Source organism: Nelusetta ayraudi, unplaced genomic scaffold (assembly GCF_046127955.1).
Source record: "Nelusetta ayraudi isolate G7.1 ecotype Tasmania unplaced genomic scaffold, CSIRO-AGI_Nayr_v1 ptg000116l, whole genome shotgun sequence".
Taxonomy (NCBI): domain Eukaryota; kingdom Metazoa; phylum Chordata; class Actinopteri; order Tetraodontiformes; family Monacanthidae; genus Nelusetta; species Nelusetta ayraudi.
The window spans coordinates 109,272-122,895 of NW_027466166.1; the positions used below are offsets into that span (position 1 = coordinate 109,272).

The 13,624-nt window shown below is 44.6% G+C and overlaps 1 protein-coding gene across 5 annotated transcripts in view; it reads left to right on the forward strand.

Annotated features, from left to right (window-relative positions):
- Positions 1–13,624, forward strand: part of dock8 (dedicator of cytokinesis 8) — a 48,216-nt gene that overhangs the window by 23,742 nt on the left and 10,850 nt on the right. For 3 of the 5 annotated variants that reach the window (XM_076049491.1, XM_076049495.1, XM_076049494.1), the window contains 24 exons: positions 23–116; positions 497–659; positions 1,100–1,217; positions 1,570–1,640; positions 1,792–1,936; positions 2,054–2,155; positions 2,274–2,369; positions 2,501–2,735; positions 3,132–3,296; positions 3,430–3,608; positions 4,359–4,451; positions 4,796–4,891; positions 5,222–5,371; positions 5,676–5,789; positions 6,254–6,409; positions 6,571–6,710; positions 7,398–7,561; positions 7,819–7,970; positions 8,950–9,129; positions 9,274–9,400; positions 9,789–9,876; positions 9,993–10,089; positions 10,247–10,381; positions 10,625–10,777. In XM_076049491.1, the coding sequence (XP_075905606.1) occupies positions 23–116; positions 497–659; positions 1,100–1,217; positions 1,570–1,640; positions 1,792–1,936; positions 2,054–2,155; positions 2,274–2,369; positions 2,501–2,735; positions 3,132–3,296; positions 3,430–3,608; positions 4,359–4,451; positions 4,796–4,891; positions 5,222–5,371; positions 5,676–5,789; positions 6,254–6,409; positions 6,571–6,710; positions 7,398–7,561; positions 7,819–7,970; positions 8,950–9,129; positions 9,274–9,400; positions 9,789–9,876; positions 9,993–10,089; positions 10,247–10,381; positions 10,625–10,777 (3,213 nt within the window). The remainder of the gene's footprint in view (positions 1–22; positions 117–496; positions 660–1,099; positions 1,218–1,569; positions 1,641–1,791; positions 1,937–2,053; positions 2,156–2,273; positions 2,370–2,500; positions 2,736–3,131; positions 3,297–3,429; positions 3,609–4,358; positions 4,452–4,795; positions 4,892–5,221; positions 5,372–5,675; positions 5,790–6,253; positions 6,410–6,570; positions 6,711–7,397; positions 7,562–7,818; positions 7,971–8,949; positions 9,130–9,273; positions 9,401–9,788; positions 9,877–9,992; positions 10,090–10,246; positions 10,382–10,624; positions 10,778–13,624) is intronic. The other 2 variants (XM_076049492.1, XM_076049493.1) reach the window with 2 other exon arrangements.

The window sequence follows — 13,624 nt, forward strand, 5'->3', positions numbered from 1 at the left end:
TGTGTGTGTGTGTGTGTGTCAGGAGGGAGATCGGTTGAGTGATGAGGACTTGATCAAGTTCTTGGGAGAGATCAAGAAAACCTCTGCACCCCAGAGGAGGTTCAAGACAATAACAGGTCATTGTCCACCTCAGTTTACCATCTTTTTGCAATGGCTTTCTTTTAACAGAGTGACATGAAAGATGTTTAGGTTGAACCTTGTGCGGGACGAGTTCTGTCAAAAGTTTCACCATGGGTCACACCAGGGAACAAAAACTACTTATTGAGCAATATAGAGTTTTAATTAGTTTGTTGTACAAAAGCAACACGTTGTTGAACTTGTACTTTTGTATCAGGGTCTCATGAGTGAATTTTCTTACTTGGGCCAATTGGACACCATCTTTGGTGTTTTTGCTTCTTTCTGATCTTTTGAGTGTAACTCATTAAACACATTGAAATAATCTTTTTTTGACACAGCACATTTGTCATGTACATGATGCAGTTGAATTTGATTCCAGGTTCCATCAAACTGGACATGTCTCCAGTCCACGACACACCGCTAGCATGCTTGTCCCCTGAACTCATTCCTCTGATGCCAGTGGCAGAGAAGAACATTCGGGCAGTGAAAGAGGTTCTGGAGTTTCCATCCAGTGAGGTCTATGTACCGCACAACATTTACAGGTAGGCGTGACTGATAAAATGTCACAGAATGAGCACACACACGCTTATGTAATATGACATTTATTCACTTTGGAAAGAAACAAACAGCAGATGATTCAAGAAGAACGCTATCAATTTTAAGTTTAGGGCTTTTTTTCCTTCCAACATCTGTAGCTGATAATGTTGCCTCAGCATATCAACGTCATCATTGCTCAGTTGTGAGCAAGTCCCATTCCTGTTACACTTTGTCATTCTCTGTTCAGAGGAATCTTAGCTATGTATCTGTATTCCCAGTTTCCAGGTGGATCGCTGTGGTTTTAAAACCAGTGTAAATTCCTGCTTGCTTTGTATTCTTTCAAAGTAGGCAGTGCCACCTTGTGTTGTAGTGTGGTACTGCTGGTTTTATTTCATCCGCGTTGAACGGGAAACTTCCCTGTCACTCTCTCCCTCCCTGTGCCCAGGAACCTGCTCTTTGTGTACCCCCAGAGGCTAAACTTTGTCAACAGGCTGACGTCAGCAAGAAACATCACCATCAAAATCCAGTTCATGAGCGGAGAGGACCCTTCCTGCTCCATGCCCGTGAGTTCTGCTGTTATTCGCCGTTGAATAGGTTATCATGTGTGTGTTTTGACTTCTAGAGAACGGCTTCAGCTTTAAATTGGCAATTGGCTTCAAGATTTCAGGAAACTTTTATTGCTCGCTGTCAATATTTCAAAATGAGAAGATGAAGTAATGGCAGCACTAAAAAAAAACTCCAGCTCCAAACTCAGCTTTCTGAAGCTAATCATTTTGTGATTTAAAGAAAGAAAAGAATACACTTCATTGTCCTTCAACTCTCAAGTGTGACACAATTGGTGTAGCTTTCTTAGGTTTATTAGGTTTAAAAATAGGAATTAGCCTGGTAAACATCCCCCTGATTTACCATTTTCAGGTCATTTTTGGGAAGTCTAGTGGCCCTGAGTTCCTACAAGAAGTCTACACTCCTGTTACCTACCACAACAAGTAAGTAGACAAGTCCCATCAGCCAATTTTCATGAATCTATGACTAGCTTAAGTTGTATTGGCCATTATTATTAATTTTTTTTTTCCCGCCTCGTTCGTTGTGACCTGTTCTCCTCTCCTACCTGCACCCTTCATCTGTTGCTCCTCGCAGGTCTCCAGACTTCTACGAAGAGTTGAAGTTGGCTCTGCCGGCCTGTCTGACCGAGAGACACCACCTGCTCTTCACCTTCTACCACATCAGCTGCCAGCAGAAACAGAACCAGAGTGGCAGCTGTGAGACGCTGATCGGATACTCTGTGAGACTTTTCCTGATATTCTCAGTCAATGTTTCATTTGCACACATTTTACAGCATTCTATGCTGACAACTCTTATTGAACGCTCACAGACAACATTTTCTCCCCCTCTGATGCAGTGGCTGCCCATCCTGAACAACGACCGCCTGCAGACTGGTCAGTTTTGTCTGCCCATCGCCTTGGAACGACTGCCAGTCAATTATTCACTGCACACTCCCGAGGTATACGCATCCAATTATTATATTAAATTATGCCACTGTTACGTTCTGCATGTCCATATTGATGTCTTCTTGAAAGAACTGAACACAGACCAACAAACTTTCTCATTGTGTTTGTTAGAAATGTCCTGTGCAAGCTCCTCCGGTCAAGTGGATGGAGAGCCACAAAGGGCTCTTCAACCTGGAGGTCCAGGCAGTGTCGTCTGTGCACACACAGGTGAGTCCAAACAACACACAACACCAAAATAGAAGTGGCTGCTCAGCCATAGCCGTCCCCCCCCCACCTCCCGCTGTTATTTTGGTCTCGATTGTCAAACTGCCACGCATTCAACTGTTGTCTATTAATAGGACAACCACCTGGAGCGCTTCTTCACACTGTGCCACGCTCTGGAGGGGGGAGCCACCTTCCCGTTGCGCGTGAGGGAGGAGAAGATTCCAGAGAACAAGCTGGAGCACGAGCTGAAGCTGAGCATCATCTCCCTCTCCTCCGCCAGCTTAGAACCGCTGGTCCTCTTCCTCCATCAGGTGCTGGATAAACTCTTCACACTCATCATGCAGCCCATGGTCATCGCTGGCCAGACCGGTGAGAAAACAGTTTGACATCAATCAATTTCATGCAGTTCACTGTTGCAGACAATCAGCATTTCAAATGGGATATATTTCAGCAGGCTGTGACAGTGCCCTCTTTTAGCAGCAATATAAGGCAGCAGTAGAATATCCATATGTTATGGAAGCAACATAACATTCTCCAATTGAAACTTTTCTAAATGCATCCAAAGATATTAATAAAGAACAAACATATCACATTTGAGGAGAGAGGCTGACCTTTAACCTTTTTTAAATAATGAACTGTCTGAAAATGACCTTGTGAAATCTAAATCATTGCAAGACTCCAGTGGTTGTCTGCTCATGTGCTCTCCTTATAATTAATTGTAACTCAGTATTATTGTGTGTGTGTATTTCTCGTGTTGTCCCACAGCCAACTTGGCTCAGATTGCCTTCGAGTCAGTGGTGTCCATCGTCAACAGTCTTCACAACAGTCAGGAGCTGAACAGAGACCAGCAGGGGAGGAACAGCCTCTTGGCGTCGTACCTTTACTGGGTGTTTCGCCTTCCTGACTCCCCTCAAGAGGCACACAGCCCAGGTACTGACGACAGCACCGGCGGCCATTGTATTTATTCACCAGTGTACCCAGGCCTGCGTTTCCTTTGAGTTGATTTGTGATGATTATTTTAGACAATGTAAACTGATATTTTACTGTACCTCTCCCACCTGAGGCTCAGGAAGCGCCGTATCGTCGGCAGAAGGCCGCTACAGCACCATGGGTCGGGCCACGGCGGCCTCCGTCGGCAACATGCTCCTCCAGTCCAGAATCCGCAGCAGCAGCAACCCCGACATCCCGGCACCGCACAGCTCTGCTGAGGACAATGAGGTCACAGACATCCTCTCCTTCAAGGTAGACGCACGACAACAGCAAAGACAAAAACAAACACAAAGCAGATTTACTGTTAAGAGACAGCAATGACGTCATTATTTTGTAATTTAGAGATTTACTGTATGTGTGTATAGACACACACACAGAATTACGCGCGCACACAGACACAAACACACACACACACACACACACACACACAAAAAAAAAACACACGTATGTGTAAAATACAATACAATATATAACATCTGGTAATAAATTTATTACATTCGATTTTATTGCAGTTATAGCCAATAAATACAATTATAATAAAGTGATATTAGTATATTATTATGTTATTGGCTCAGTTATTACATTTGCAAAGATTTTTTTTTAAGCAGGCCAATAATGTAATAACCAGCTAATAATGCAATACGCTATTACATTATTGGCCAACAGTTATTGCAGGAAATGTATTATGTTATTGGCTGTTATTACCTTATTGGCTTCAACAGGAATAAAGATAAATAATACCTTTAAATTTTAACTAAGCACTAGTTTTCCATTCATTTTTATTATTTGTTATTAATAAATGCCAAATTTTATGAATGACTCACACACACACACACGCACGCACAGAGTAAATAAGCCTGCTTACACATACACACAAAACAGTCATTTGCTGCTCCTCATCCCCACAGTACATTAGGCATCGTAATAGGCCACACGACACCCTCGCTAATGACGACATCCATCACGCTCAATGTGATGGAACCTGCGCGTCTCTGTCTCCAGGGCCACAACATCCCCGGCAGCCGCATGTCCACCTATGTGGATGCAAGCAACCACCAGAACCCCTCAGGAAGCACCAGGCCCTCCAACAGAAAAGTAAAACCTTTTTATTGTGTTTTATTTTACAACTTTGTCACCCCCCGCCCCCACCCCGTTCCACCGTTCTATTGTACAACTAAGCGGTTTCACTATTCTTGTCCTGCAGTTCCGCACTCACACCACAACATGGTGCTGTGACACTTGGTTAAGTTCGGTCCTTTGGCTTTGCTCTGTGTTTTGCCTTCCCTAACACAGCTAGTATTTTAAAATCACCGCCAGTCCCTGTAAAAGTGACAGGTGCCCTCCAAAATGAAGTTTTATGTCACTGCTCATCATAAAGGTGCTTTTTTCTCAAGACAAATTGTGTGTCACTGACAGTCTATATGTGTTGTCCTTTGCAGCAGTTTCACGAGGAGCTGGCCCTGCAGATGGTTGTCAGCACTGGGGTCTGCAGGGAGAATGCATACAAATACGCCTGGTTCTTCTTCGAGCTGCTGGTTAGTGCATTTATTTGCATGTTTTTAAAGGCTGGCTTAGTTTTTGATTGATTATACATTTCATTTACATTACATTAATCACAAATGTATTCTTTTCAGTTGCGTTTATAATAAGGTCTTTTGAAATTGCTGCAGTCTTGTCCCTTGTCTGTGACTCTTTTGTTTTTAATAATTTTTTAAACAAGTTGCTCTTTCACACATTTCCATCGCTCTTTCTTTCAGTGTGCTCGTGTAACTGCTGTGTGTCCTTTGTTGTTCTTATCAGCTTTAACCTGACATTAATTGGGTGTGTGGTTCTTTTTGCTTTTCGTTGTGTTTTTTTCCGAGCAGGTGAAAAGCATGGCGCAGCATGTGTCTCACCTTGACAAGCACAATGTCCCCAGAAGAAGCCGCTTCTCTGACCGATTTAAAGATGACATCACCACTATTGTCTCCGTGGTGACAGCAGAGATCGGGACCATCCTTGTTAAGCAGCACAAGGTGATGATCGCGATACATTAACACAGTCGGTGTGTGTGTGTGTGTGTGTGTGTGTGTGTGTGTGTGTGTGTGTGTGTGTGTGTGTGTGTGTGTGTGTGTGTGTGTGTGTGTGTGTGTGTGTGTGTGTGTTGACCTCTGCTGTTCCTGGCTTGTGTAGATGTCCTCTGAATATTGGAGTTTTGTGGGACTGATTGTATTTGCCTTTGCGATATCGAAATGCTTTACCTGAAAGTTGACAAGATCCATTCAGTGCGGCAAAAGATTGATTCTGTTGTGTTGCTGTTTTTTCTTTTGTTTTTTTTAGGAAGTAGAGCAAGCAGAGAAAGTCAACATCAGCTTGGCATTTTTCCTCTATGACCTGCTTTCCCTCATGGATCGAGGATTCGTCTTTCAGCTGGTCAAGAACTACTGCAACCAGGTAGCCAATGACGGATCTACAATTCAGTTTTGTTTCCTGCAGATAAGCAGCCCACACTAGCAGTTCACTGACCTATTAACCTCCAACCGTCGAACCATCATCATATACTGTTTGAAGCGGAGGTGTCCTGAGTCCTGGCATGGCATTTAGAGGTGCTGTCTGTTAGTGACCTGTTCTGCTCTGGCCTTTTTGCAGCCAAACACCGGGCTAAAATACTCTGAATGCAAAACAATGTTTCAACCATTTTAGTCGGACTAATCGCTTACATTGAATTCTATGAAACCTGGGAGTAGCTTAGTAGTTATAGCTACTTTTACAAAACCTGGCTGTATTTACTTATACATAATTAAAAAAAAATCCCAGAATATAACAATTAAAAAAAATATTTCCATTATTTTTTTGTGCTTATGTGTCTGTGATACATATTGTAATAAAACCTTTCTTTCTTTACTTGTTTGAATAAGATGTCAGCGAAGAGCGTGTCCATGCCCACGCTGATCAGCATGCGTCTGGAGTTCCTGCGAATCCTGTGCAGCCACGAGCACTACCTCAACCTGAGCCTCTTCTTCAGCAGCCCTGCGTCTGCTCCTGCCTCGCCATGTCCATCTATCTCCTCGCAGGTCTGTTACTTAAAAGTCAACATTTGCATTAATGTGCCATTTGTGATTCAAATCGGCCTTTATTTTGTAAGCTGCCCTCGTTAGGCAGCAGGGGAGTTTAATGCATCAAGGAACTTTTTCTTTGATCGCCTAAAATCACATTTTGCTTTCTTTCTATGCAGAGTTCTGGCTCTTGTGGCTTCCAGGAGCAGCAGAGGATCTTGGGACTTTTTGAACTTTCTCAGGAGTTCAAGCAGCAGCACTACCTCGCCGGTCTGCTGCTGACGGAGCTCAGCGCCGCCCTGGACGTGGAGTCTGAAGCGTACGAAGACACACTTTTTTTTTTTTTTTTTTTAAAGCTTTTACTACTACTACTACTACTACTACTACTACTACCACTACTACCACTACTACTACTACTACTACCACTACTACCACTACTACTACTACTACAACACTAGAGTTATAGAAAAAAATCTAAAAAAAAAAATTTTTAAAGCCTGTTACTTGCAATATGATCAGATTATACTCCCATTCAAGAAAAGTTTTGTCAATTTTTGGATGTCAACGGAGCTGCATGCAGCATTCAGATTTACAGATGTAAGAGAAAACTCATTTTGTCATGTATTGAACCCAGTGTGTCGTCACCCGCCTGCTGTTGCTATTGCTATGCAGCATATCCAAGTGAATCTCATCTTTATCCCTGCTTAGTCCTCCCTTCTGCTCCCTACGCCATGTCAGTGAACAACAAACACACAGACACACAGTTTAACCCTGACAATAACGTAGCCTGCAAAAACGGGATCCTAAGTTTCAAATGACAAGAAAACTAAAAATGAAAAAATACCACAAGGCTTAAAATGCACTAGTTCTGAGGACAGGCAGGGAGCCTGTTTGTTTTGGTGTGCATACTTGCCAAAACATTGAGCCGTTCAAGTATTTTGGTCTGTAACTACAAGTTTGCATACAAGTAAAGTAAATTTTTCTTGAACTGCATGTGTTTTCACAGGGGCAAAGTGCAGAGAAAGGCTATCAATGCAATCTACAGTCTCCTGTGCTCCCACGACCTTGACCAGCGCTGTATCAAACCTGAGGTCAGAGCCAAGGTGGCTGCCCTCTACCTGTCGTTGGTGGGGATCATCATTGACTCGACCAGCTACCTGGACTTCACTGGTAAATAAATGCAGACTCACAAATAGGAACTGTGAGCTACAAAAAGGCGTGAATCGTCTCATTCTATGCAGCTTTTGTTTGCTTCTTCAGAACAGTTCTTAGCAGAGTGACATGCGAATGTTCATTTTGGCAACCACATTAACTTGATATTGTGAACTTAGTTGCATCAGTAGTTTCACAGGTGCAGGTGTTAAATAATGTGTGTGTCCTACCATTTCTTTACATGACAGTACACTTGAACCTTTTTGTCTCTGTAGTTTCTGACACTCGCAGCGGGAAAAACAAGACGGGTGGACCTGAGGATGACCTTGAAAATGTTTCGCTTATCAATCAGTCTGTTGCCATGGCGATCGCTGGCAACCCATTTAACACGATGGGGCGTAATGCCCTCGTTTCCATGACGTCCACGGTAAAAATCTCAAGCAGTTTTGTTACTCTTAATATGATTCTGATTATTGTGTGACATTTTGATGTTTTCAGGTTCAAAGTGCTCGTGTGCGTGCGTGCGTGCGTGTGCGTGTGTATGTGTGCGTTTCCTACTTCCTAACAGGTGAGCTTCACAGAGATAGATTGATTAGCTGTCAGAGACTCACACAAACTCCATCCATCCTGAAAAAAAAAATCACACACACACACACACACACACACACACACACGTCTGTGGGAAATGCTTTATGGGCAGGCTTTGCCATCATAAGTGAACGAGGCCGTACGACCTGACAAACACATCCATCAAGTGTAGCTACAGCCACAACACAGGCACTTAAACTCAACTCTGCCATTCTCTTCCTCTTTCTCTGCCTATTTTCCAGACCTGAATCGCTCCCTGGTGTATTGCAAGTTTGAGCCATGTCTCAAATCCGAACACGGCTGCTTCTTGCTGTTCCCCATCATGTTTAACACAAGTTGTTTTAACATTTTTTTTCTCTGCGACACTGAGAATGTCCCTCTCACGTGACGATTATTTGAAATAAACACACGAGATTCAGCCAGTCGATTGTCACACAGTCAAGCTGGGAAGCCCCCACACACACACTCACAGAAAAAGAAAAAATAGAAGAAGCAGACCTCAGACGGGACACCTAGAGCACCGGGAGGTTAATGGGTACATTTATGAAAGCTGCCGCGCAGTGAAGCAGGAGTTGGCTCCCTGCAGCAGCTATTCATCATCACACCAAAGACCGTAAATGAATCTCGGTTCGCGATAAGCTGCGGACGAACTGAGCTGGTCGCCGGATTCGCTGTGGGAGGGTTTAACTGGGTTGGTAGTGTAACTGTAGCTCGTCACACCGAGCAGGAGATCACCTGGTGATCCCAACTCCTATAGCAGTTGCATGAACGTTTTCAGGAAAAATGATCAAATATCTGCCCTCTCCTCTCCCCGCCAGGGTAAATCTGTTGCCGCCCTGGCTGCCGACACCAGCCGGCATCTGCTGGTGTGCTTCTTGTGGGTGATGAAGAACGCCGACAGGAGTCTGATTCAGCGCTGGACTGTGGAAATGCCGCCCTCGCAGCTCAACAAGCTGCTGGAGCTCCTCGCTATCTGCGTGTCCTGCTTTGAATACAAGGTCTGTTTACGGCCGTACGCAGGAATTCACGTAAATACAGATGGGTTGAACCGACGGAGTCTGCCTCTGTGTTTGTGTTGCTTGTCGTTCATATTAAGAGAAATTGCAGCATACTACTTACTTTTTTAAACATGCATTTTTCAGGGCAAGCAGAGCACGGACAAAGTCAGCACGCAGGCCCGACAGAAATCTCATCAGGCCAAGCTGCAGCTGGAGGAAGCTCTGCTGAGGGGAATGGGGGCCCGCGGGGAAATGATGAAACGAGTTGGAGGTAGCGCTTCTTCCTGTGCACCACTCGGAATTGCTTTTCTGTCATATTTCAAAGTTTGCAACGTGGCCCTCTTACCAAAGTAGTGGACATGCAGATTTCCCACATCACGTTATCAGCGCTCAGGCACTTCCCTACACGGGGGGGACAAATTGTTAGAGCAGCTCTGGCCTGCACGTGCAAACTGTGTGGTGTGTGGGGCTCTTTTTCTCACCTTATGTAAGATTCCACGTGCTGTACGCACTTTGCAATGGAATAAAATGCAGTCTTTGAAAGATGACAACATAATATGTTGTCATCTATATGCACCAGTCTAAACACTCCAGATTAGTGTGATATCTTTTCCCTGGTCCCAACTATTAATTTGAAATTGTTTTTGAATCCCTCACAGGAATGGATCGAACCCTGGGTCAGAGGGAAAACCTGCGATGGAGGAAAGACCTCACTCAGTGGAGACAGACTAATGACAGACAGGATAAGTAAGCTGCCAACTCGACGCCATGTTTTTCCTTCATCTCTTTTGCATCTGTTATCTTTTCCTGTTCTTTTCACTCTTGAACAATCTCACTCTCTCCTGCTGTCTTCTATCTGGCAGGACCAAAGCAGAGTTGGACCAGGAGGCTCTGATCAGTGGAAATCTAGCCACAGAGAGCAACCTCATAGTTCTCGACCTGCTGGAAACGATCATACAGGTGCGGTTCATACACGAATCCTCTCAAACAGAAAGGATGATGACAGCTGTCTGTCGATTTCTTTGTTGAATTACAGTGAAAATAAAAATGTGTAAAAATGAAGTGCATTCACATCCTGTATCGTAACATTTGCTGGAATGTTGTTTTTCCTTTCCAGGCTGTGCCGTTGGCTGAGTGCAAGGACAACGTGGTTGGCAGCGTGTTAAAGGTGCTGCTGCACTCGCTCACCTGCAACCAGAGCACCACTTTTCTCTCGCATACCTTCAGCACACTCAGAGCGCTTGTTGTCAAGGTACTTTAATTATGAAATGTATTTATATAAAGTGTGTGTGTGAGGTGTAGAGGGAGGCCTGTAGGTGTGTGTACGTACAAACACCATCTCTTGTCTAAATTAAATGGTCCCGCTTCCCTGTGTGGGTGGCAAACTGCTGATGCAAGCCTGGATGTTTTTTTTTTTTCATGCATTATTGCCTCTGTGCGTGCTTGTGTGCGTGTTTGCAAATCACCTCATGTTGTCTACGTTGCCCGTGCGCAGTTTGGGGACCTGTTGTTTGAGGAGGAGGCGGAGCAGTGTGCAGACCTGTGCCAGAAGGTGCTCCAGTACTGCAGCAGCCCCGTGGATGGGAACAGGAGTCAGGCCTGTGCCACCCTCTACCTCACCATGAGATACAGCTACAGCAACGCCAGCGTAAGCACACACACATGGCACAACACACACAAACCTCATCTTTGTAATCTCAGTAATACAGGGGTGTGGACATGGCACAACACAGCAATCCTTCTGCAAAGAAAATAACAAAATAAAGGCCACATGTTGCGTTAAGGCATGCCGACAAAATTGCAGCTGTGTGCTGCTTAGCAGCACAGCTCTTCCTCCGCTCTAGTCCCCTCTCCTGCTCAGCCGTCATGTCTTCCTTTGTGCCTATTTTGAGCGCGCCACGCAAGAGTTTCTGCTAAAGGATGCATCTCTGGGAAGAAGAGAGGAGGAGACATGTCGCCGTCTGTCCCTGACAGCCAGACCCCCCCTGCATGCGCACGCGTCTTTTCCTTGCAAACGGGTGAATGTGCGAGGGCGTGTGCTCGGCATGCAACGGGAAAAAATGTTGAAGGCGGCGGTGGCGGCGGCGGAAGGGAGGCACGCATGATAAAGTGGGACCAGCTTCATCACGTCCGGAGGTGGAGCAGGGACGGAGGGAAGTTCTAAGAAAAAAAAAAAGGCCAAAAAGGGAGACAGGTCATTTCTTTTGTTGGCGTGATAACTGCTGCTGCCGTCAGTGTTTCTGCTGTTTACAGTCTGTACACTTTAATCAAAGTCAGACAGCTAGACACACACACACGCACACACACGAGCGCGCAAACAGACACATACACATGTTTATCTCAAGCCCCCAGACTCCACGATGGCGTCTTTCAATGGAGTTGCTCACCCAGCGCATACGGCGAAAAAGGTTTTTGATTTGCACATTAATGGGCCCATAGAGCATGCGCAGTAGTTTCACTTCCCATCGCGCCTCTGTAACTCTCATGATCTATTTGGCCAATCAGAACGATTCTGAAGAACGTCACAGACATGTCAGGGCTCAGCCAATCAGAACGAGCTGAGACACAGCAGCATGTACAACGTTGTGACGTCACGCTGTGAATAAACGCTTCTAGTGATTTTCTGGCCTTTATCATTTTTTTTAAACTACTAAAAGACCATAACTGAAAAGTCTACAACAGAAAGATTTGCTATGAATCGCGTCTCAGGTCACAGTAGTCCTGTGAGCTGTTTATTTTGTTTGTGTCGTGGTCTATGGGGAAAATGCTTTTTGGGCCCATGGGATTTTATTTTGCTGCAGTACCTCGACTGGCCCCTGGGAGAAATCGGCCAGTCCGGTATCCAGCTCTTGAAATACATTTCATGGTTTATCTCCAATTTGAAGAGACTATTTCCCATCTGTCCATCCCAGCATATGTTTGTTTATATGGCGCAGACAGAGCGAGCTGTGATCTGAATTAGCGTAGCAGCCGCATGACTCATTCATACCAAAGCTCGCTCCCTTCTTCTTCTTCTTCTTCTTCTTCTTCTTCTTCTTCTTCTTCTTCCTTTGTTATGTTTTCCTCCCTTCATCCACCCTTGTCCCTCTGTCTGTATGACAAACACTTTTTTTTAATTTTTTTTGCTGCCCTGTCTACGTCTTTAATTTTAGTTTTGTTGTAATAACCAAAGAAAACAAATGAAACTACTCACTCAGAGAAATCGGATATTGGCGGTTGACCACGGCGATAAGGAAGCAGCGGGACGAAGGGGGCCGAGAGGAAATCAAGACAAATAGGGTCATGTGTTGACTCAAGCCATCGCCCGGGCTCCGTCTGAGCATTGCACTCGCACCCGCACACATTCACACAGTGATGGGTGGTTAGGCCCTGGCTCCATGCTCAGTTGAACAGAATGGGGCCGTAGAGATGATCCATGGGTGATTATGTCTCCGCTAATGGGAGATCATTTCCCGCTTTGCTGGTCATGCTGGAGATAGATGAGACTTCACACATACACTAGTGAGCGCTCTCACTCACTCTCTCTCTCTCTCTCTCTCTCTCTCTCTCTCTCTCTGTCGCTCGCTCACTCTCACACACACACACACACACAAATGCTCCATGGCCCAGTAGATGGAGGAGCGTTTGTCAGCTCACTTGTACGCTAGCGCTGGCGTGAAGGATGGAGCGACGAGGAACGGGAGGGGACAAGAGGACAGGGATTGACGAGAGGAAAAGACCAAAACAGCTGACCGACGCTGCTCCGTGTCCTTTCTCTTCCTTTGTTTTCGGCGCGCCATCAAACAACCGCAGGGAAACGACAACAAGCGCGGCGCATGCGGTTTTAGACGTGGTGACAGTTTGCAGTGTCGAGAAAAAAAGTTCTGTTTTTGAACCCACCAAAAGTTTGTCTAGATGTTTAATTGTCCTTATCGAGATTTTCCCTGAATATATGTATTTTCCAGAATATAGCACAACCTATTTTTTTTTTTAGCTTTTTTTTTATTTATTTTTTTTTAGCTTTTTTGCATTTAGTTATTAACCATTATTTTAAGCTACACACGCTAGCATTTGTTGTACAAAGTTATCACATCTATATTGTAAATTTCAAGGGCCCATATTATCCACGTCATATGTCAATAGTCTCTCATTTCACATCTAACTCAAACCGATACTTTGTTTTACCTTCCATATTTTTGTATGTTGTTGTAAGTGAGCAGATCCTGAGGCACATTTGCAGAATATGGAACCTTTTACGTAACACAAACCTTTTCACATACACATAAAAATGCCACTTTGTGTTTTGTTTTGTTTCTTTGGTGCCGTGGCTGTCTGTGATAGTCTTGTGGTTACGAAACAATTTAGAAGCAACCTATAGTTACACGTTCCTTCAAGCCCTGTCTGTCTGTTATATGTCTGGCTACTTTGTTTGAATACACAGCAGTGTTTTGCCTCAGCATGCTGGGAATACATCAAAGGAAAAATAAACACTTTTTCCTGAAAAACCCCAAAAATC